At 32.5% G+C, this 22,934-nt stretch overlaps 4 protein-coding genes across 4 annotated transcripts; 1 reads left to right on the forward strand and 3 right to left on the reverse strand.

The window, feature by feature from the left end:
• Positions 1–5,277: 5,277 nt before the first annotated feature.
• LOC128392441 (uncharacterized) lies at positions 5,278–9,971 on the forward strand. The gene is made up of 16 exons (XM_053352471.1): positions 5,278–5,419; positions 5,488–5,567; positions 5,640–5,796; positions 5,874–6,004; positions 6,083–6,158; positions 6,240–6,394; positions 6,455–6,586; positions 6,652–6,891; positions 6,964–7,074; positions 7,640–7,711; positions 7,776–7,929; positions 8,006–8,182; positions 8,260–8,383; positions 8,453–8,670; positions 8,730–9,254; positions 9,331–9,971. Exons 1-16 carry the CDS (start codon positions 5,368–5,370, stop codon positions 9,810–9,812), a joined length of 2,886 nt encoding a protein of 961 aa, XP_053208446.1. The 5' UTR covers positions 5,278–5,367; the 3' UTR covers positions 9,813–9,971.
• A 657-nt stretch (positions 9,972–10,628) lies between these two features.
• On the reverse strand, positions 10,629–11,942 carry LOC128392426 (uncharacterized). The gene is made up of 3 exons (XM_053352456.1): positions 11,806–11,942; positions 11,227–11,751; positions 10,629–11,159 (listed from the first exon to the last, which is right to left on the reverse strand). Exons 1-3 carry the CDS (start codon positions 11,894–11,896, stop codon positions 10,678–10,680), a joined length of 1,098 nt encoding a protein of 365 aa, XP_053208431.1. The 5' UTR covers positions 11,897–11,942; the 3' UTR covers positions 10,629–10,677.
• A 1,189-nt stretch (positions 11,943–13,131) lies between these two features.
• LOC128392429 (uncharacterized) lies at positions 13,132–14,785 on the reverse strand. Its single transcript, XM_053352458.1, has 2 exons — positions 13,735–14,785; positions 13,132–13,677 (listed from the first exon to the last, which is right to left on the reverse strand). The coding sequence occupies exons 1-2, from the start codon at positions 13,782–13,784 to the stop codon at positions 13,269–13,271; spliced, it is 459 nt and encodes a 152-aa protein (XP_053208433.1). The 5' UTR covers positions 13,785–14,785; the 3' UTR covers positions 13,132–13,268.
• A 5,821-nt stretch (positions 14,786–20,606) lies between these two features.
• On the reverse strand, positions 20,607–21,749 carry LOC128392443 (uncharacterized protein F54H12.2-like). Its single transcript, XM_053352472.1, has one exon. It carries the CDS (start codon positions 21,747–21,749, stop codon positions 20,607–20,609), a length of 1,143 nt encoding a protein of 380 aa, XP_053208447.1.
• Positions 21,750–22,934: the final 1,185 nt, after the last annotated feature.

Consider the following 22,934-nt stretch of genomic DNA (forward strand, 5'->3'; position numbering starts at 1 on the left):
ATATTTGCAACAATCAACGACAAAGGGGCTGATTCTTTCGGTGATGTTATCGATTACATGGAAGCTAGTAAAAAGAACTGGATTGAAAGCAAAGTAGTAAATAGAACAGATGAAATTTGTAGACTTGCGACTCTTAGAAGATACAATATTTACATCAAACAACTAAAGAAATTGTCATCTATGAAATCACAACTAGGATCAGATTGTATAATTTTAGGAATGAAAAATATCACAACGAGTTTTAATAAGGTTCGCAAATCGTCAGCAAAAATGTCAAATAGCGCTTATTATTTAACTTGTAGACTATTACCCGGACCAACGGTTGATGTTCCCGATGGATTTATAAGAGACGATATAATTTACAAGGAGCTGAACTCGAATCCACATCAACACCTTACAGTAGTTTTGATCCATCTAATCAAGTATATTCATTATCTTAATACATTGCCCTGGAACGCTTTCCAGGACAGAAAACCGAGGGAAGTATGTGATAAGTTCATTAATATGGTCGATGTCATTGAAGCTGCGACTACTTCAGATTTCAGTGTTGATGAGCTGCATTCAATATCTCTTGACTTAGCTGATCGTTTATGTTTGGCTAAGATCAAAATAGCTTATGATCGAGATGCATTAGAATATCGACTTTACCGTTACAAGCCAAAAAAGCCACTTAAAGCCACATTTCCGGAACTACAAAAAATAATGGTTCGTGCTCGTCTCGGCAAGAGCTACCTTATTAGAGATTATATTGAAGAAAATTTCGAGGAGATGATCAATGGATTCAATCGTAAAGTTACTAATCGTGGACAAATGATTATTATCAAGAGTGGAATGGAAATGATGAAAAGATCAATGAGCACATTGAAACTTAAGCGACCGATTACTGGTCAAGAAAACTACCTTAGCGGTTTTTTGTTTGATCAATCTCTAAATGAGTTTTGCTATGTTTTGGAAACTCTTGGTAAATTGTTGGATAATTTTCGACCTAATAGACGAACTCCTTTTAGCTTTAACGCTGATGGAAAATTCACCAAACAAATTAACGAGTTTGGACTTGGAATGAAAAAAGATTTCGAGATGGAAATTAACTCACAAATTGAGAAATTGAAAGAAAAGATCAAAGAAAACGAAGAGAATTTAGAATCGATAAAAGACGAAAAGATACAATTACGGTATTTAATATCGATAGTTAATCGAAGTAAATTGATTCCAATTAAAGAGATCGAATTGGACGAAAAAGATGAAATTGAAATATTACGAGAAATAATTGAAGAATATGAATATATTATGATTTGTTATGGACCAATCGATTAATTTATCAGTTTTTCTTTGAAATTTGAAATATTTATTCATCTGTTATATTTTTGTTTGATTTATTTCTTGAGAAAATTATTTCATTGAGAGATTTAAACTTTGGATCTTTAAACTAGAATTATATCTCTATAAGAGGTTTGTAAAAAAGTCCTCCGGCTAGTTCATCAAATAGATAACATGTAACTTTTCTCAAAATTTCAAATATTAATACATTATTGTATTAAAATTAAAACAAAAGTTAAAAACTTATCCCCACGCGTTATGTCCTTCGAATTTTCCACCCAACTTCGGAGAAAACAGTCTAAACTGATCTAAATTAATCAAAATACTGACCAAGTAACTAATGCAGTAAGTAATTAACAAATGACACGTAAGAAAATTGATGTAAGGAGTTTTCTTGGGTTCTGAACCCTCGAGATTATAAATTTTACTATTAATAGATTCGCCTCGCTATTTATTATCCTGAAGATCGAGTTTACTACCTGTTGTGCTTACCCAACATGTCAATATTCATCTATGAATTGATAGATAGTTTTTTTTACAGGTACCATAAGGCTGATTAGTGAGAGTATAATTTAAAAAGAATAAAAAAATATGATTAGGTTGGACCACACTATCGTAGGGAACTTTATTTTTAATTCTTGATTTAATTAGTTGTTCGATTTTTTTAATCACTATCTCAAACTATTAACCTAGTCGACAAAAGGTTGGACTCAAATTTTGATTCATTATTTCTCGAAAGTTAAATTACTTAGGATTATAAAAAATATATCAATCGATAGATTAAACATTGAAATTTTTGATAAGAGTCATGATTCCATTTTCGGAAGAGTAGGTCACTTTTTGGACAATGTTTTTCATTGAGCTGCGAAAACATTGCCTATTTTTTATTATTTTGAAAAGTTTCAGCCCAAATTAAAAATACGAAAATTTTTTAATCTATGCATGAGCTCAACCAGAAAATGAACAGAAAAATATAAAAATTTTAGAAAGAAACGCCTGTTGTCCTTTGATTTAAAATCAAACATCTAAATTTTCTAGAGCTCTCGATCTGTTCCTGTTGTTATCAATTTGTTGATCATTCATTTTATCGTTTATATTATGTAAATGACGAACTTTAAAATAATCCTTTAAATTGGTGTAAGTCAATGAAAGCTTGATGAGAATCAATATATTTTGATATCAACTAATCATTCATTGATTATGTCGAAACTATTCACTGACTACCTGCTCGAACAAAATAATCAACAGGAGACTTCTCTTTGGCGATTAAATTAAATCCAGGAAATCTTTTCATTAGAAACAGAAACAAGAGATCAATCATTTGCGGACTTGCACAGTAGTCGAGAATCGATATTACTTATACTGTAGTACATATCATAGAGAAAGGATTAGTTCCGATTTAGTAATATTAAATCAGTTTAATCGTGGAGTAATCAAAGACATGGAAGGTTCTAATGGTCCGAGTGAAATTAATAATTCAATTATTCTTGCTGGTTTTATATTTCCATCGAGATGGATATTCTCATCTTTACCTAAATGGTTCCTAATCGTGGCTATCGGTATCATTGGCTTGATCCAATCACTTTTTCTATCAGCTGATTGGTACGAGTTTTACATCGAATCGAATGGACTATTTTCGTTCATGTTGGCACGTAGATCAATTATGCTTCTAATAATGATTTCACGTCTATTTGTTGTGTTCTCTTTAGACTGGTCAAGCTTTCGTGATTACTTTCGCTATCTTAGTAATCTTAGTCTCGATACAAATTCTGTTCTGATCATAAAGCGAAAACGTCGAATTAAATACATTTATCTAATAACATTGATACTTTCTTTCCATATTCTCTCTATATTTTCTCCAAAACATTTTGATAGTAAACTTTTAAGTTTGCCATCGATTGTAAAATTTTCTCTTCATGTTTGCTTCGATATTGGAAATTCATTCTTTTTAAACATAGTCATTGATTCTTGTATTTGTTTAGAAGCTATTTTTGACTCGATAAATAAGAATATTAAAAACTTCTCCTGTCATGAAACCCCGGCAATCATGTTAGAAAAATTGAGAAAGATTCGATTAGGTTATAGTTACGCCGTATTAGCTTCACAATCAATCGAAAAGTTCGCTCGATATTTCATAACCATATTATATATTCACGCTGGAGTATTTGGAATTGTAAATGTCGTTGATACTTTTGGTCATCTAAAGAACTTCAATTTCATTTGGATTCTTTTTATGGTTGCTGATTTCATATTAATCGCCTACCTCACAGCTCGACTGGTTTCGATCAATCAAATTGCGATTTATGGATTAGAAGACTTATACAATATCTCTTTCTCACCAAAGTCACAACAATTACAACACGAGGTAAATTTCACTTATGATCAGATTGATTCTATTACTGATAATCTCTTTTCTATTTACACAATTAGCATGACATCTTCATAAATCGATCCTTTGGAAAATGTTGGATTTACCTTTTGAAATTTATTTGTGATTAATACCAATTTCATCACTTCAATGTTCACATTGACACTTACAATAAGCATTACTCTGGCCAATTTCCTTCACAAATGATTTCCCGTCGCAATAAAATCTCAAAATCTCATCAATTGTCATTTACTTGCGAGTTAAAATACATGTATTAATATAAGCCAAATTGATAACTTACTGTCTTGTTCAATTTGATTTAATACTGAAATAAAATTCAATAAGAAATTCCATTGAATCTCATTCATCAGCTTGAAAATGATCATGAAGTGGCTATTTATTGATTTATTTCGTCACTAGGCTAAAGTTTAATATACTTATATAAGTTCCAATATTGATTTGTTCATTACTTTTATCTTTTGATGAGTTATCAACATGCTTATGTAATATGAAATAGATGTTTCTTTTAATATGTTCATACAACGAACGCTCTGGAAAAATGTTGGATTTACCTTCGGTAATCTGTTCGTGATAAATACTAATTTTATCACGTCGGTGGGCAAATCGGCAGTTACGCCAACTCTTCGCCTTACTCTCATTAACTTTTTCTATTTCTGCTTCCACTGGTCACATGCTGAGTTCGTGAAAAAATCACCAAATCATCAGAACCTAAACAGATCATAACAATGGTATTGCTCGAACCATTCAATTGATTTACTTGCAATTAATTGTTGAAAATGCCTCCAAAAGAATAGATTAGAATTAAATTCATCAGATGTCTCTACAGTTGTTACGCTGATTAGATAATCAAAAATAGTAGTAATGATTAGTTATAGTTGATAAGGGCATATTAAATCCTTCACCCAAAAAATTTTCGCTTATTTTCTGACTCAGCTTTTTATGCTGATTCCAAAAATGAAAACAAAAACTGATCTCATCTGATTAATTAGTCTCATTAATTAACAAAATTAGTCTCTGTACACTTACAGCATCTCTATGCAGAAATTCAACAACTCAAAAAGTAAAAATTGAAGAAACTTTTGTATTCAGTAAATCATGTTTACTCAGTAAATTTGATTGTCTTAATTGTGCAATTGGCCAATTTCCTACTCTTTTTGATATCCTTTTTTGCTAATTATTATCAAGCAAATGATTTGATTATCGGTTTAATTATCAGCAAATCCATTATTGTCGTTTGAAAGTTTCAACAATTAAAGTAATTATTCGCACAACGTTTTCCTAATTATTGTACATTCGAAATTAATTTGTACTCTGAAATCTTCTAATTATTAATGATGAAATTTTGAAAAAGAATGTCTAAAATGGTTTCAAAATGATCTCAGGGCAATTTTCTTTATATAAAAGTAGGCATTAAGGTCTAACTAATTCCATGGCCTTTGCCGCACTCCTTTGGTCTTCGACGTTGCTTAAACGAAAGGCGTTGTTTTTGCCTGGTAATGATAATGATATCAAATTGTTACAAATCTTATCACAATTTAACCGGTAATTTATTGATAAACAATTAAAACAATTATCTACTTACTACCTATTCATTACAATTCAACTACGTTAACAAGTTGCTGCATAAAAAAGTGTCACCATCACCAAGTATCAGCTTGAAAATGTTACCTTTATTGTTAAGTGTTTTTTTGATGATTATTTCTGGTAATTCAGGTAAGCTTATATTAAACTTAGCTAATTGTTAGCAATTGATTAATATTTCAATCAAATTATTTTACCAGCGTCAATTACTTCATTGATGGACTTACCGTTGAATCTACCAAGGGGTAATTACATTATTCATGCAACGTTAAAAGACTTGGTAAATATTAATCAATGTTTTAATCTGCAAATTGAAACTATTACTAAATTAGCTGATTGTTACTATTAACAGGGCAATGGAGATAGATACTTTATGCAAGAGTTTATTTCATCGACATCAACAATTAACGGAATGATTGTAGTTGATTCACCTAAAAATACATTCAATGTTTATTACAATATGAAGGACGGAAACGGGAAGGACAGTTATGAGCGTCAAGTGATTATGGGTAAAGTTTCCAAACTAATTAGATTAATTATCACTTTTTATTAAATTAAAAGTAAGTGCTGACTTTTTTCTAATAAGGTATCGATTGTTTTTTATACAAATTGTCGAGCTCTCAACTCTTACCTGGGATCAATAAGCGATTGACGAGTTTGTTAGTAGCCATGGGACCATCGATACTTTATCGTCTCGGACATGAATCACTATTTTGGGTAACGTTGAATATTAAGTCAATCACAAAAATTACTATCTAACTAATGGTTCGATTTTCAATCTAATCAACAAATCAGGAAAGAGTGCGGATAAAAATGAGAGGCACAATGATGAAAAGTTTCAAAACCAATATCAACTTATTATACAAATTAAGTTAATTATCACTTCTTTGATTTTGGTTATTATCTTTGATTAATTTTCAATTTTTTCCTGACATTTTCCTTATCAAATCAGCTAATTTGGATCAACAATCAGGTCTACAAGCACCGAGTCGAATTGCTTTCAGTGGGAGTAACCCATCTGAAGCATATTCAACGAAAGAAAATCTAATTTTGGATATTTACTTACAAGAGATGGACTCGACTAAAGATTTATCGAAAATTGTCAACGTAAGATAATTCATCAAAAGCTCTTCAGTAGTGAACTTATCAATCGCCTTTGTTTCACAGCCACTTCCAGGACTCGGTTGTTCAGCTTATTATGAAGATACTTTACCTCTTCCGATGTTGGATTTCTATTTTGTCCATTTCATACTTTCGGAAACAATTACTGGTCCAACAACTACTAAAAGTATCAGCGAGGTAAGAGATCGGATTAAGTCATCGCCGATCCGATAATAATGTTAAACTCTCTTTTATATTAATAGATACATGCTGATGGTAAGCTCAAATTGATGCGTTTGAAAACATCACTTCTTGGCATTGAAACGGAAGCTCTTTATGACTATTCACTTGGAATAGTTAATATATTTCAAGATGGCGGATCTTGTAACATCATGTTAGCTGAAAAAACATCACCTGGTATTGATCAATCCACTGGTCAATTTAGTTTGATAACATTGTTTATGTTGGAAGGACATTACAAGTATTTAGGTGAAATGTACCTTGTAAGTTAAACATGCAAGTTAATCTTTGACGATTAGTTTATAATCAAAACTCCTTTTTGTTTCTTTTCTCAGGAATATCGACCTGGATTCGTGGTGAAAGCATGGGAATCAATCCAGTATGATACTATTACTAATAACGACAAATACGATAAGGTTGTGGTTACTCAATATTTCACTGAAACTGTAAGTTTAAATCTTCTGCATTAATGATTAAGATAAGCGAAATTTCGTAACAACTTGAGCTAAAACTACGAGGATTCTATGCAATAACTTGATATCAAAAAATTAAGTCTAAATTCCCATGAGGTGTGAATATAATGATCTGAGGATCCATTCATGAGAAATTCTGCCAATATGAAATAGTTAAATTTCCCTATCGTGAAGCGGTCAATTTTAAAAAGAGATCGAGAGAAAAATAAAGAAAAGAAAGAAGTGAATTTATGACAGAATTGGTTTAACCGAATCCCCGATTATTAAGAAAAAAAGTTTTATAACAAATGATTCTGATCAAAGTATCTTAGCATTTAAATATTCGGGTCTCTCAAATAAACAAACTTTTGTCAGAAAACTGTTAAATAGGATCTAAATTTTTCAATATTTGATAGATTTTGGGGTAAAGGTCATGCTACAGAAAATTTATATTATTACAAAGTGTTTCCTCTTTTTTGTTTTGAATTGATTAGTCAATTCAAAGTTTCGCTGTATTTTGAAAAAGCTTTTATTAATTATTATTTTCTAAATCATTTAGACCGATAATAGCGTTTTTCGTGGATACATGCTTGTTGCAACGATAATTAACTGTTACAAGTTAGATGCCAAGGTAATGTAATGCTAAGTTCTTGATTGACTCGTTGAAGATTAATTCTATTAATATCTAATATTAGAAAGAGAAGTATCAACTTGTTGAAGTTATTCAGAGAGATTACTTGGATTTCCGCGTTTCAGATATTGAATCCGAATTTCATGATAAGTTTTCATTAGCTGGATGTAAATATTTCTCTGGTGAAAAGACGCTTACCTTTCAACTAGGATGTCAAAGTAAGAAAATGTTTGTTCATTGAAATTGAAGGCCGAATATTAAAGCATTAACCTTTTCATGTGGTCAAACTTTTAGCACCGAATTGTATGAAGCTCGCTGAAGATAATGTGTACACGTTGACAGACCGCTTGAGAGATTCACTACTCTACGGATATCCCCTCAGTCCATTAAGACTAAGTGAAATGGATGTTACTTTCAGTACTTCGACGATTGATATCAGGATCGATTTTCTTGAAGCACCAAATCTACTAGGTGAATACATTATAACCCAACTGCTATTTTCAACCGTCGTTTCCCACTTAACAAAAATTCGATCTCTTTCGTATCAGATGTATTTTCCCCCAGAACATATTTTGTTAGCGATGGTACTTTGAAGTCACTGTCACGAACTATTAAAACTGCAGGAGAAATTGACTGTCTAAGCCGACTATCAACTGATTATTCTGATTTCGAGTGAGTTTAATAATAATAACTTTTATTAGATTGAATTAATTTTCTTATTGTTTTATGTTCTTGCAAAAGTGTTGTTCTCTTCTGTCCAACGCGTAATACTTGTGGTACCATGAAAGGAATCGAAAATGTCAAAGAAGATGCTGAAAAAGGTCAAGTCTGTCAAGTCTTCCAAATACCATTACACAATTTAAATCGAATGATTCGAGAAATTTCAAACAAAGATCTTCAGTCCCGTTTACTTCGAGATACAGCTTACAAAACTGTCTCACTGACTGATAAATCCTGGAGTAGGTTTTATATCGAACTTTTTGTCTTAATTTCTAACCATTTTATCCTTTTTCTTCAGCTTCAATCAATTACAAAGTAATTGATATTTTGGATGAAACTCGAGACAAAACCGACCATTCAAACGATCTGTTTTACCTTTCTCATTCTGGAGAGAAATTAAAAGCTGGAGATCCAAATGTTGTTGTTGTGGCGAATGTGAAGACATTTGCCGACTGTTATCGAAATTGTAAAAACTCAGACGAATTAGAATGTCGAACTTTCTCTTATTGTTCTAGAGAGAAGACAAGTGAATGTGCAGTGACGAATATGACCTCCGAAAAAGCTCCAATTGATCTGACCAAGAGTGACTCGAACTGCGCAGTTTATACCAAAAACAATTTACTCGATTATTCAGTGATCAGAAATCGCCAATTCAAATCACCATCTTCGATCCCACTAGAATTGTTTGTCGATCAATGTGCAGCAGAATGTAGTTCAGATGAAAACTGTGTCTCATTCCAAAGTTGTGGCTCAACTTGTACCATGGGTGGATTTTATACAGATTCGAGTACCGAATATGATTCTGAATGCGAAATTTACATTCGTAAGTCTAATTAGTGAAAGATTTAACCAAACATGACCAATTATTAATATGACTATTGTTTTCTTATTTTCTTTAGCTAAAGTTTCGAATATGTATCAGGCCACAGGAAGAAAACTTGTATCGGAAACTTTTCACGTCGAATTCAATTTAAATTATGATCAATGTGCTGCTTTGTGTTACAGTTGGACTGATGATTCGGACTCTTGTCAATCGTTCAACTTCTGTCCATCAGGTCGATCGACAAGTACTTGTTCATTGTCGAAATACTCGGTCAAAGATTCGAAGACTGCAACCACAGATGCAACGAGTTGTTACAATTACGAACTAGTTAATAGCTCGAATACGAAAAAACAATCAACTCCCATGGTAAAAAAAGGTACCAGCGGATCAGCAGCATTTGGAATAATTTTGATCTTCATAGCCACTGGTTTCTTATTCGGCATTGGACTTCCAATTGCGTATTTGAAGATAAAAAATCGAAGTACTCAAAGTTCAAGGAATGGTCAAAGTTTCACTTGGACTCGACAAGTAGACGATGAACAGCCAGAAGCTAATTGAATCTCCATCCAAAAAGGCAATTGGTAGTTTCAACTTGATCTAAATCAATAATTAATGTAACTCTTAAAATTACAATTGAAAAAATTAAGTAAATTAAATAATATTTTTACTATAAATATTCATTGATAATCGCTGAATAAACTCCATTGCTATTGATAACTTTTCTGGCTTTCATCTAACCAATTAATAATCAATGCATTTGAATTATTTCCCTTGGAAGATATTAATAATAAGCCAAATGCTTGCGTTTATATTCAATGAACAATGAAGTTGCAAAAGTCTTACCTGACCCCTGGCCGATTAGTTTGAACGCCAAGGTCAACATTGTTTATTATCGTATGAGAAATGAACTTTTATAAGCAATGATACGAAAAACTTCAACTTAAATCATTTTCTTACTTTTTTCTCGGTCAATCAATCTTTCAAATTACCTGCCATACACTTTCGCAGGTTAATGAATCTTTTCGTGAGGATTTGCATAAACGAGTGCTGATATCATGTTCGAACTATTTTAGTAACTATTCGAGACATTATTTTAAATATGATTTGTACCAGAATATTTCATAGAATCTTCGTAGTTTTAACTGCAACTTTTTGTTTCGCTTGAAAATTTTGCTTGATCTTTAATGTAATAGATTCTTATTCCCCCGAGAAAATTTTTTTAATTGGTAATATTAGTTCTGTACCACCAATCCTGCTAAAACATAACGCAGCACATTGATCGTGATTTATATTATACTCAGTGTGAAAAACTTCCGTGACAAGTTTATGTCCTGTGGCAAAATATTCATTTGCAACTTAACTTTAATACAAATGTTAAAATATTTAGTTATCAATTCCTTAGTATTCACCGATTGACACTTTTTTAGTTTAATGGTTGTTCATCCATCTGCCGTGTCCAAGCATAATTATCGTTTGAACTTTGACCACTTCGAATGGTCAATGTTTTTATCTTTGAATATGCAATTGGAATTCCAATGCCGAATAAGAAACCGGTGGCTAAGAAGAACAAGATGATTACGAATGCTGCTGATCCACTGGTTCCTTTCTTCACATTAATAACTGGACTTGAATATTCGTGTCTAAATGGATCGATTAGGCCGTAATTTAAACAACTTTTTTCTTCATGAGTTTTAGTCTTCGAGTCTTTCACTGAAAACTTAGATAATGAACAAGTACTTGTTGATCGACCCTTGGGACAGAAATTGAACGATTGACAAGGTTCTGTACCACCAATCCTGCTAAAACATAACGCAGCACATTGATCGTGATTTATATTATACTCAGTGTGAAAAACTTCCGTGACAAGTTTATGTCCTGTGGCAAAATATTCATTTGCAACTTTAGCTAAAGAAAAAAGGCAAAATTTTCAAGTTATACTCAGTTTTCTTTTGCACTTAATCGTTATACTTACGAATGTAAATGTCACAAGTATCACTATATTCGGTGGCAGTATCGGTATATGCTTCATTTAAAGTACAAGTTGAACCACAAATTTGGAAAGAGTGACAGTGATTATCTGAACCACATTTGGAGGCACATTGATAAAGCCACAATTCCTCTGAGAGCGAGCTTTGTGATTTAAATCGTCGATTTCTATTCACTGTATAATGGAGTACAGGATTTTCAGTGAAGATTCCACATTTGGGATTATTTTCGAATTCATCAATTGGAGCTGCGCTTGGTACCATGTTCGTAACAAGGCACTCATTTGTTTTATCACCTGAGCAATAAGACAAAGTTCGACAGTTTAATTCATCTGAATTTTTACAAGCTCGATAACAGTCTGCAAATGTCTTCACATTCGGCACCACGACAACATTTGGATCATCGGCTTTCAGTATCTCGTTGGCATGAATAAGATAGAACATATCGTTTGAATGGTCAGTTTTATCTCGAGTAACATCTAGTACATCGACCATCTTATACTTGAAATACGCTGAAAAAAGGTAGATTGTAAGTTATACGAAAACTAAAGCCAATAGTAACTTACTATGGTATCCATTCGTCAGCGAGATTGTTTTGTAAGCTGTATCTCTGAGTAAATGGGACTGAAGATCTTTGTTTGAAATTTCCCGCATCATTCGATTTAAATTGTGCAATGGTATTTCGAACACTTGACAGGCATGACCTTTTCAGCATCTTCAACATTTTCGATCCCTTTATGGTACCACAAATATTAACCCCAGGACAAAAGAGTACAACACTTTGTGCAACAAAAAAAGTCATGAAATAAGACTATCTAAAAGTTCTCATAATTAAACTTACTCGAAATCAGAAAAATCATTTGATAATTGGTTTAGACATTCTAGTTCACTTGCTGCTCTAGTTCGAGATAGTGTTTTCAATGTATCATAATTGACTCGATACGTTTTTGGTGACAATGCATCTGCAATGACAATGATTTTAGAGAAGTTAAAAATGAAGATTGTCAAAAACTCTCAATGGTTAATGTCACACAGAAAATGAGAATTTGATAAAATTATAACTCTTTAAAAAGAGACAATATTGATAATTTTATCATTTTCGATAACCTCATTACATGTAACATGGATTCAATTTTACACTTTCTCGCCACCCTGTAATTTGTATTTCAATCGTATTGGTGATCAATATTCAACAGAATCAAATCATCATATTTTATATTTACCTAATATATTTGGTGCCTCAAGAAAATCAATCATTAAATCAATCCGCGAAGTACTGAAAGAAACGTCCATCTCCTTTAGTCTCAATGCACTGATTTCATAATTCCAAAATATTGCTTCTTTGACGCGCTCTTTAAGTAAGAGCACGTGCTCTTCAGCTAGTTTTATACAATCAGGTTCTATGAATTTCGTATGATTAGATTGGATTGTTTCAAGTTAGCATAATTAATTCACGAAAAGAACCTGAAAAATGCGATATTACCTTTACATTCGAGATGAATGCTAAGAGTCATTTCACTGGTGAAATCTTTACATTCAGCCACAGAAAATTTATCTTGGAATTCAGATTCAGTTTCAGCAACTTGAAAATCGGAGTAATCCCTTTTGATAGCTTGAATTAGTTTATATTTTCCATTCTAATAATCATCATATAACCAATTAGTCGAATAGAATTATTGCTGAACTTATTAAACTTATAAAATTAATGTTGTTATGATTAATTACCGAGGTATCTTTGTTGTAACAGTTAATTATTGTTGCAACAATCAGGTGAGTAGTTAATAAAAGCCCTGTTCTGGGACAACCGTCCGCTCTGGGACAAACTGTCCGCTCTAGGACAACCACTCTGGGACAAAGTGTCCGTTCTGAGACAAAGTTTCAGGGGCGAAATTTTTTGCAGAATTTTTTTCTAGACATTTTTTACGCGCGGTTTTTGAAAAACATGAAGATATACATTGCGATGGAATGAACTGTTTTAATTGATTAAACGATGAAATTTTCACATGAATTTTTTTATAATGATTAAATTTTAAAGGGACCTTGAGGAGGCTGGGAACTCTTCCCTTTTAATTCCATAGATATAGTTGAGTCTTCTAAGAGCCCAATCTATAAATTTAACTTCTTTTTCACCCTCTGGGCCTTGTTGAATTTTGAGAGCTTCTTTCAACATTGCGTTTTCCTCTTCCAGATTTTGATTTTTCTCCTTGAGCTCGTCAAATTGAGCCGTTATTTGGTCAATTTGATCAAACAACTCATTCAATTTAGAGCGAAATCCAATCATCTTGGTGGTGATACCAGCGTCAATGAGTCTTTTTATTTGTAGCATAATATTTTGCTTAAGCAAAATTCTGTCCGAACCATCCAATGTTGGATAAGATTCCATAACACGGAAAATAATGCCAATCTTTGCAGAAAGAGGTACTGCCAAATTCAATTCACTGAAAAGTAAAGATATAATTAGAATCTCATAATTAACCTTAATGTCTAGGACTTACCTGAGAAGTTCATTGATCGGCACTTGGGTTTGCGTAGCAATTGAATTCATAATGAATTAATGAAATAATAGGGAACAATTAACTAAATGAAAGTAATTAACTAATGTAATCTTGCTTATTAGTAACAATAACAACTAAAATGGCGGAAGAGAACAAAAATTATTCTAAAGAGAATATGAAACTGTCGCCATCTATATATGGACAAAGGTAATAATATAGTAATTGCGCTGAAATTGAATAGGGAAATAATGATTAAGTGTATTTAACATATAATTAGTATTATACGATTACAATTAACCACAATTAAGCCCAATTAACTACAATTAAGTGCTGATAGGTCACAATTAACCACAATTAAGCCCAATTAACTACAATTAAGTGCTGATAGGTCACAATTAACCACAATTAAGCCCAATTAACTACAATTAAGTGCTGATAGGTCACAATTAAGCCCAATTAACTACAATTAAATGCTGATAGGTCACAATTAACCACAATTAAGCCCAATTAACTACAATTAAGTGCTGATAAGTCACAATTAACCACAATTAAGCCCAATTAACCACAATTAAGCCCAATTAACTACAATTAAGTGCTGATAAGTCACAATTAACCACAATTAAGCCCAATTAACTACAATTAAGTGCTGATAAGTCACAATTAACCACAATTAAGCCCAATTAACTACAATTAAGTGCTGATAAGTCACAATTAACCACAATTAAGCCCAATTAACTACAATTAAGTGCTGATAAGTCACAATTAACCACAATTAAGCCCAATTAACTACAATTAAGTGCTGATAGGTCACAATTAAGCCCAATTAAGCCCAATTAACTACAATTAAGTGCTGATAGGTCACAATTAACCACAATTAAGCCCAATTAACTACAATTAAGTGCTGATAAGTCACAATTAACCACAATTAAGCCCAATTAACTACAATTAAGTGCTGATAAGTCACAATTAACCACAATTAAGCCCAATTAACTACAATTAAGTGCTGATAAGTCACAATTAACCACAATTAAGCCCAATTAACTACAATTAAGTGCTGATAAGTTACAATTAACCACAATTAACTACAATTAAGTGCTGATAGGTCACAATTGAAATCACCATTCAGATTTAATAATTTATTTTTATCTATTTGAACTTCGCGCCTAAACTTTGATTCACTCAAGAGATGGCGACACTTTCTAATCAACTTTCTTTTTTCACCAGAAGATGGCAACACTTTTGCGATTTTCATTTATCATCATTTATCTTCCAAACGGATGATGATTTTTCTATTCTGTTCGAAAATAAATGTTCAGAAAACTGATGTCTTCATGATGATCTTGCAAAATGCATTCAGAATATCATGAATTCATTAACAACTGAATTCTCATATTTCTAGACGTAACTATTGTTGTGCAACTACAAGTATATATAAAGGAAGGGTTTCAATGTAAATTCAAGTATTCCTTGCCTTGATGTTAGATCGTGAAGATCCTGAATAGACATAGAGAATACCTTTAGGGATTGTTAGGGACAAATACTTGCTGATTCCTGATACGAGATATCTTCTTGCTGATACCAGATACTTAGTTCCTGATACCTGCTTCCTGATATTCTTACTGATTATCTTCAATACTTATCATGGTAAGTATGCTAATTCATATTATTTTTTTAGGGATCACTAGAGTTTTCTCTTTCTTTCCTTAGGTTATCATCATACCACTCGAGCCAACAGCCAAATTACCTGATCCAAGGAGAAAGAAAACTGGACAATGTGAACCTCTCAATTTACCTGTTCCTCCTTTTGCAGTGCCTGTTAAACTAACTCAAAACCAAGCTGCTAATCAACGAAGGAAACGACGGAGACAAGAGCTGATGGATCTTCCTGATGACGATGATAGAAAAAAGCTACATTATATTCGATCAGGACGTAAGTGGAGGTCAAAATCGGTTAAACTTATCGAGAAATCGGGATGGTGGCTGGAAAAATCAATTCAACAACATGAGAATAACAATGGACCTTATTATCACGAATATCTTTCTCTCCAAGCCCAAGCAGAAAATGCTAAAAGAATATATAAAGATTTATATAAGCTAGGCGGCTATCCAGAATAAGCCTATTGTTGTAAATCCTTAACCATTGTACTTTGATTTTTTCGTTTTGAATAATACTTGTTTAAGCAACCATAAAACTCTAGTGATCCCAATTTTCTCTTTGATAATATTAATTTATCTGATTTTCTTTCAATAGGTATTCATTTGTCCTTGTTGTGACTCAATTTTTCAACTATTGGGTGCTTACCTTTCGCATAATTGTCACTGTAATTATTCGACTTGTAGAATGATGGATACCTTCACTGGACCACCAACCAAACGACAGCGAACTGCAGATCCACAACCATCCACACAGTCTTCACAATCAAGCTGCTCCAGTGATTGCTCAGTGTGTGAGCCAATTATAAACAATGTTAATCATGAGTCAGAAGAGGTTCTAGCTCACGAATTATTCCACGCTCCTTCACCTGAGCTATTCCCATTACCACCGATAAGAGTTTTACCTGAAGAGATTACATTATCTTCTCAATCTACAATCGATATCTCTTCTGATGAAGAAAATGATCAACCATTGAATTTGACAATAAATAGACCATCTGTTATTCAATTAGCACCTCCTGCTTCTCATATTGATCAAGGTACCTCACCTATTCACTTTTCACCTGTACCATCACCTGTACCATCACCTGTACCATCACCTGTACCATCACCTGTACCATCACCTGTACCATCACCTGTACCATCACCTGTACCATCACCTGTACCATCACCTGTACCAGAACCTGAACCAGTTAACAGTAATATCTCCAGAGTCGAAGTTTCGAACCAAATAGGATCCGGACAAACAAATATTGCTTGCAATAAATGTGGTAAAAGTTATACTCGTAAAAAGTATTTGGACAATCACATAAAAACTTGCGGACTTTCAATAACTTTCTCATCCTGAAAATGCTCCAGATCAGATAGACTCTTTCAAGCTCATCAAATCTGCTTTCAGAAAGTACTTGCTGTTGTATCGATCAACTGAAAATGATGGTTTAGATTTCAATTCTTGCGTACAATTAAAACTTAGCGAGATAAAAAAACTTTTGCATTCATTGATTGATGAATATGGAGCTATCAAATTCAATTTAATAACAGTTGTAAGTTTCGTTAATGTTCTTGATGGTAACAAAAGAGAAAAAGGAGCATTTGAATCTGATCTTACACCATGCTTATCCGGCTCGAATAAAGATGAACTGTTGAATGATGCTATTGACTTCATTCAAGACCGAATCGATCAATTCACTCAAAAAGGTTCTGGTTGGACAATAGAAAATATTTTATCAATAGATATATCTGTTGGAAAATACAAGCCTTATCGTGGTGGATGTGAATCAAATCAATTACCATCATTCATCAAAAACAAAAAATGTTTGATTTCACCACAGACTGACGATGACTGTTTCATGTATTCAGTCCTCATAGGTCTTCATAAAGCTGATTACCAAGCTGGTCGCATTAGTCACTATTTATCTTATATCAATCAGTATGACTTTTCTGATGTTCGTGGTATCGTTCATGTTGATAGAATCAATATTTTTGAACGAAAAAATAACATTTCAATCAATGTATACAGTTGTTACCCTGAAAACAAAGCCGTTGTACCTCTCTTGATTAGTGACAATCAAAAGGAAAAACATGTTGATCTATTTCTAATAAATCATCATTATTATACAATCACAAATTTCAACAGATTGGTGTCGAATAGCAACAAAAGAAGCAGATTACACTGTAAAAGATGTTTATCGTCATTTAGAGTTCAAGATGCAATAGAAAAGCATATGGAGACATGTCAATTGAAAAGAGCTCAGCGATTATTACTTCCTGAAATCGGAAAAGATATTCTCATGCGAAAAGATTTCAATAAGAAGTACAGTTTCGTTGTATTTATGCAGACTTTGAAACCTTGAATACAGTGAATCACGACGATTTAAATATTACAGCTGATCTCAATGCATGTAGTTTTGGATACATAGCCGTTGATTGGACCGGTAAAATAATTTATAAAGATTTTATCTTGGTACTGATGTAGGTAAAAATTCCTTGAAAGTCTGTACAATGCTGAACCTACAATTCGTAATCACATCCAAACGAATATTAAGCCTTTATCATTAACGGTTGAGGAGAGAGAGCATTCAAAAGAGCAACACATTGTCACATTTGTTATAAAGTTTTAGGTTCAAGTCTACGTGTTCGTGATCATGATCATCTCACAGGTAAATTTCGTGGAGCTGCACATCAGGATTGCAACGTTAATTACAAATTACCAACTAACATTCCAGTCGTTTTCCATAATTTGAAAAATTTTGACGGTCATATTGTGATTAAAGCTCTTGAATCATCAATGGTTAAAAATCCAATCAACATTATTCCACATACAACTGAGAAATTTATCGGATTCACAATCGATAATTTTAAGTTCTTGGATAGTTTTGCTTTCCTACCTACAAGCCTCGACAACTTATCCACTAATCTCACTTTCAATGAAAAGGAGAAATACCTAAAACAAGTATTTGACTCTTTTGATCTATCACTTCTTATGAAAAAAGGATGTCTACCATACGAATATTTGGATTCATTGAAGAGATTTGAAGAAACTGAATTACCACTTAAAGAAAAATTCTATTCAACATTGACTGATTCAATTATTTCTGATGAAGTTTATAATCATGTAAAGAGTGTTTGGACAGAGTTTGGATGTCACACTCTAGCTGATCTTCACAACGTGTATTTGAAAACTGACGTTCTTCTATTAGCATCCGTTTTTGATAGTTTCAGACAAATGAGCTTACAAAATTTCGGTATCGATCCTCTCCATCATTATTCTTCACCCGGACTTACATGGTCAGCAGCTTTAAAAACCACCAAAATTGAGCTTCAATTGTTCTCAGATGTCGATATGCTTCTGATGATGGAGCAAGGAATACGAGGTGGACTTACAATGGTTAGTAAAAGACAGGCTAAAGCAAATATACCTGTGATGACTGAATATGACTGTGAAAAGCCAAATGTAATATTCTATACTTGGATGTCAATAACCTTTATGGTGAAGCGATGTCTAAGCACTTACCTGTTGATGGATTTTCCTGGGTTGATGTGAATGATGATACAATAGATCGTATCTTATCAACACCTAATGATGCTGATCAAGGATATATACTTGAAGTTGATCTCGAGTATCCACCTGAACTTCACGATTTCCATTCCGATTTCCCAATGATCCCTGAAAAATTATGTGTTAATCCTACCATGTATAGCCAATACCAACATAATCTTTTAAGCTCACTTAAAGAAAACGGTGTCAAAGCAATTCCATCAACGAAGTTGGTGACTTCATTTCTTCCTAAGATAAAGTATGTTGTTCACTATGAACTTCTAAAGTTCTATTTGAAACATGGGATAAAAGTTACAAAGGTTCACCGTGCCATCAAGTTCAACCAATCGCCATGGCTAGCTGAGTATGTTGATTTTTGTACTTTAAAGAGACAATCGGCAAACAATGATTTCGAAAAAGATTTTTGGAAACTTCTCGTGAATTCAATATATGGAAAAACCATTGAGGATAAACGAAAGCATATTAAAGTGGAAATCGCACTGAAAGACATCGAAGCTGAAAGGAAAATGAGGAAGAACTTAGTCAAGAAATTCGTGATTTTAGATGAAAATAAAGCACTGTTCCAAATGAAAAACGACTTAGTAAAAATGGACAAACCGATAGCGGTCGGCTTTACCGTATTAGAGCTTGCTAAGCTGAAAATGTATCACTTACATTACGAGACTTTCAAACCATATTATGAAAATAACGTCCAACTTCTTTATACTGATACTGATAGTTTAATCTATCAAATTAAAACAGAGGATATTATGATGGACTTGAAAAACTTTTCATATTTGATGGACTTCTCTAATTATCCTCCTGATCATGAACTCTTTTCAAATGAAAACAAGAAAAAAATTGGCTTCCTGAAAAATGAAGTCGCAGGCGATGAAATAGTGGAGTTTCTTGGAATCAAACCCAAATTATACTGTTTAAAACCTTGTCTGAAATTAAGAAAAAGCTAAAGGAGTTCCAAATCTGTTCTCAAGAAATTTCATTATGAAGATTATGAAAATTGTCTATTTGGTGAAACAACAAAAAGAGGATCATCTCACAGAATTCAATCACGAAATCACAATATACAAATAATTCAACAGAATAAACTTATGATATCACCCTTAGAAGATAAAAGATATTACCTTGATGCAGTTAATTCTATTCCATATGGACATCATTCAATTAAATAATCATTTTCAAATATTTGTTCAAAAAAATTTATTGTTATCATTTTTATAGTTAATTCAAAAAATTAAATAATTTTTCAGTACATTAAACAATTTCGTCTCATTATTAATATGTTCACAACCGCGAAATAACTTGTAAAAGTCATTTAGATTATAAACTGAAATTACAAATAGAAGACAGAAAAATCCACAAGCAACTGATAAGTTACCTTGATATTTATTAGGATTGAATAGATAATAATCAGATATTTTCTCAATAAATGTAAGTATTAACCCTTGAGGTTTCCTTCCGAATGAATCAAAATAATGGACTATTTTATTAGTATCGAGATACATTGCAACCCAATGACTCCCCTCTTTATAACTTTCATCTAAATTGATAATGATTGCTTTATCTTTACTGAGATTTGTTGGTAATCGATCGATCGGGAAAACACCAGCAAACCAGGGAACATCAGTAAGTAATTCAATTATATCTTTTGTAGTCAACATTCTCAATAATCCAAATTTACGTTACGGTCTTTATCAATTGTAATTAAATTATCGAATTGAGCAAAAACGATAACTTTGAGTGATTGTTTCAATCGATCACTGAATTTGATGTCAAGTCTTATATTACCTCTTTTAATCAGAGATAATGTCCCATTTTCAGCACCAATTGATCCATCAGGTGAGAGATCAAATGCAAATAAAGTAGATGATTTACCATATTCATCATATGTGATATTAAGTTGTGGGATACCTTCATCTTGTCCGAAGAATCGGTATAAATTAATAAATTCTCTCATATAATAATTAGAACTAAAATTAGGTGAATATGGAATTGATGGAATCATATTTCCATCAACATTCAAAGAAATGAAATTCGTATTGAAATGTTTAAATTCAAAGGGATCGAGATATATGCTTTCTTCTTGAGCAGCATCTTTAACTAAACCAATTAATATTCTACGAGGTAAAACACCATGATATACATTCTCAATTGAAGCAGATGATTGACCTGAAGGAATTGAGAAAACTCTAGTATCGTTCCTTGTTATGAAATACTTTGCAGGACCTTTTTCAAGACCTGCAATTATACTTTTTTGAGCTTCAGGGAATAATTTGACACGTTTGATGTGTAAAGAAAATTTCTCAAATTTGATCTCATATTTAGCTGTATCAGCTGCATCATATTTGATTAATGAAAATCCATCAGGACTCTTAGTGAATCTAAATGTTAACGGAACTCCGTTGATTAAAAGTTTATCCTGTTCACATAATGGAGAATGTAAACGAAAATACAAGTCAAAAGATGATCGTAAATTAGTTTCAGACACTTGGAATCCGGAATCCATTGGGTTGGGAAATCGGAAAAAACAATCTTCAAAATAAGATTGGTAATGGTATGTATTATTGGCTTGCACAGTATTAACTGCGCCAAGAGATAAGTCCACTTGTTCAAATAACGAATTACCAAAATTAGTAACAGCTTTAACTTTATTTGCTTCTGTAAGTACTGCACCAGCAACTGTTTTAACACTAAGATGAATATGAAGCATTGTACATGCCAAATCTGTAAAATCTTCACTTGCTGGAACATTAATTTCATAAAAATTACTAGATTCGAGACTTGCATTAGGACGGTACCCACTCATAACTACTTTCAATTGCTGTTTGTGTTGGTGGGATTGAAAAGACTTGTAATTCAGATTTGCTTGCAGGCATAGATGATTCATGTAAGTACTCCATTATGTGAATATATCACGTTTCTTTTTCTTGATTATTTTGACTTTCCGTTTTCTCTTTCTTATACCACTACCCGTTTGATCAACTAAGTCACTCAATTTACTCAAACCTTGTTTTGCTGCATTTCTTAAACCCTGTTTACCGTGAGCCTTAAATGAAGATTTAAAGTCACTTCCAGCAAGATAATCAGCACCAACATTCATACCGGTTCTTACTAGATGTTTAGTTAGAAATTTTAATATTGGGATTCCATAACGTGCAAAAACTGATCCAATTCCGTATCCTCTCTGATATGGTTGACCTCTAAAGACAGAAATATCAGATATACCATACCCAGCTTGATGCTGGAAATGATGACTGAAATCACTATCACACGGGCAATATATTTTTCGATTCATTTTTAATTTAATTATTTAATATTCTTTTCTTAAACAATTTCTTTTCGTTTGAAATGTAAACTTAGAAAGACACGTCCAGATTTGAATTTAATATTATCACCACTCTCATCGACAATTCTTATACTTATTTCCTCAATTTGATTCATTCTAACTGGATAATAATATGGTGTTGTAAATGTAATGTGAGCTAATGTATCACCTGTATTTTTATTTAAAGGTATCACTCTCAAGACTCTTGCATGAGTATCACCAACTAAATGTTCATGTATAATATCAGTACAAATGAACACTAAATGACCTTTAGGTCCAGTATCAGGTTGATAAGGAGCAGTTATTTCAAATGAACCATTTTTTAGCTTCAGGAATTCTCTTTTTGAACACGTACCAATCAAAACCCAGAAGTCTAAAGAACGATTGATCATTAAACATTGGGTAAAGTGGTTGTAGAAGTTTTTCATGACGTCCGAGTTTCATTAATATTTTATCTTTTTCTTTCCCATCATCATTTACTTTAATTAATTCCAGTTTCGGAGGTCTATTAATACCTCCTACTTTTATACTTTGATTTTCAGAAAGATAAGCTTTTTCCATTTCTTTATTAAAATTATCAATAATTCGATCGATTTTATCACTTTCACTATACTCAAAACTGTATGTATGATGAATAGGAAATCTTTGAGAATAAGACTCATTATA

This window comes from Panonychus citri, unplaced genomic scaffold (assembly GCF_014898815.1).
Source record: "Panonychus citri isolate SS breed McGregor unplaced genomic scaffold, ASM1489881v1 Contig00136, whole genome shotgun sequence".
Lineage (NCBI taxonomy): Eukaryota > Metazoa > Arthropoda > Arachnida > Trombidiformes > Tetranychidae > Panonychus > Panonychus citri.

Excerpts from the sequence above, each read along its gene's own strand:
- LOC128392441 (XM_053352471.1), top strand. The coding sequence starts at position 5,368 with ATGTTACCTTTATTGTTAAGTGTTTTTTTGATGATTATTTCTGGTAAT. Across the intron at positions 6,005-6,082 it reads GACATGAATCACTATTTTGG|GAAAGAGTGCGGATAAAAAT; the intron begins GTAACGTTGAAT and ends TCAACAAATCAG. Across the intron at positions 8,183-8,259 it reads TGAAGCACCAAATCTACTAG|ATGTATTTTCCCCCAGAACA; the intron begins GTGAATACATTA and ends CTTTCGTATCAG.
- LOC128392426 (XM_053352456.1), bottom strand. The coding sequence starts at position 11,896 with ATGATGCGGGAAATTTCAAACAAAGATCTTCAGTCCCATTTACTCAGA. Across the intron at positions 11,752-11,805 it reads GCTGACGAATGGATACCATA|CGTATTTCAAGTATAAGATG; the intron begins GTAAGTTACTAT and ends ACCTTTTTTCAG. Across the intron at positions 11,160-11,226 it reads TACTTGTGACATTTACATTC|CTAAAGTTGCAAATGAATAT; the intron begins GTAAGTATAACG and ends TTTTTTCTTTAG.
- LOC128392429 (XM_053352458.1), bottom strand. The coding sequence starts at position 13,784 with ATGAATTCAATTGCTACGCAAACCCAAGTGCCGATCAATGAACTTCTC. Across the intron at positions 13,678-13,734 it reads CCGATCAATGAACTTCTCAG|TGAATTGAATTTGGCAGTAC; the intron begins GTAAGTCCTAGA and ends TTTACTTTTCAG.
- LOC128392443 (XM_053352472.1), bottom strand. The coding sequence starts at position 21,749 with ATGAGTGGGTACCGTCCTAATGCAAGTCTCGAATCTAGTAATTTTTAT.